General features: G+C 43.9%; 1 protein-coding gene across 1 annotated transcript; it reads left to right on the top strand.

Moving 5' to 3' along the window:
- Window positions 1-3: 3 nt before the first annotated feature.
- Window positions 4-431, top strand: LOC103399760 (tubulin alpha-1C chain-like; the record flags this gene model as incomplete). Its single annotated transcript, XM_008338393.1, has 2 exons — window positions 4-54; window positions 146-431. Coding segments are annotated over 2 exons (337 nt in total), but the record flags the coding sequence as incomplete, so codon positions are not given.
- Between the last annotated feature and the right edge of the window lie 6 nt (window positions 432-437).

The following is a 437-nucleotide window of genomic DNA, read 5'->3' as shown; positions in this document are numbered from 1 at the left end:
TACACCATCGGCAAAGAGATCATTGACTTGGTGCTGGACAGGATTCGCAAATTGGTACGTTGTTTTAAATTTGATGTATCTAATCATTCCCTAAAGTACAATTCTAAAGTTGAATTCATTTCCCATCGTTCTCCTTTATTTTCAGGCTGACCAGTGCACTGGTCTTCAAGGTTTCCTTGTTTTCCACAGTTTTGGAGGGGGAACTGGCTCTGGCTTCACTTCCTTGTTAATGGAACGATTGTCTGTTGACTATGGAAAGAAGTCCAAGCTGGAGTTTTCCATCTACCCCGCTCCCCAGGTGTCTACTGCTGTGGTGGAGCCTTACAACTCCATCCTGACTACCCACACCACTCTTGAACACTCTGACTGTGCTTTCATGGTTGACAATGAGGCTATTTATGACATATGTCGAAGAAACCTAGATATTGAGCGTCCCA

This window comes from Cynoglossus semilaevis, unplaced genomic scaffold (genome assembly GCF_000523025.1).
Source record: "Cynoglossus semilaevis isolate Cse_v1.0 unplaced genomic scaffold, Cse_v1.0 C18738841, whole genome shotgun sequence".
NCBI lineage: Eukaryota > Metazoa > Chordata > Actinopteri > Pleuronectiformes > Cynoglossidae > Cynoglossus > Cynoglossus semilaevis.
Note: the sequence above shows the minus strand (reverse complement) of the source record. Positions and strands in the feature narration are given on the sequence as shown.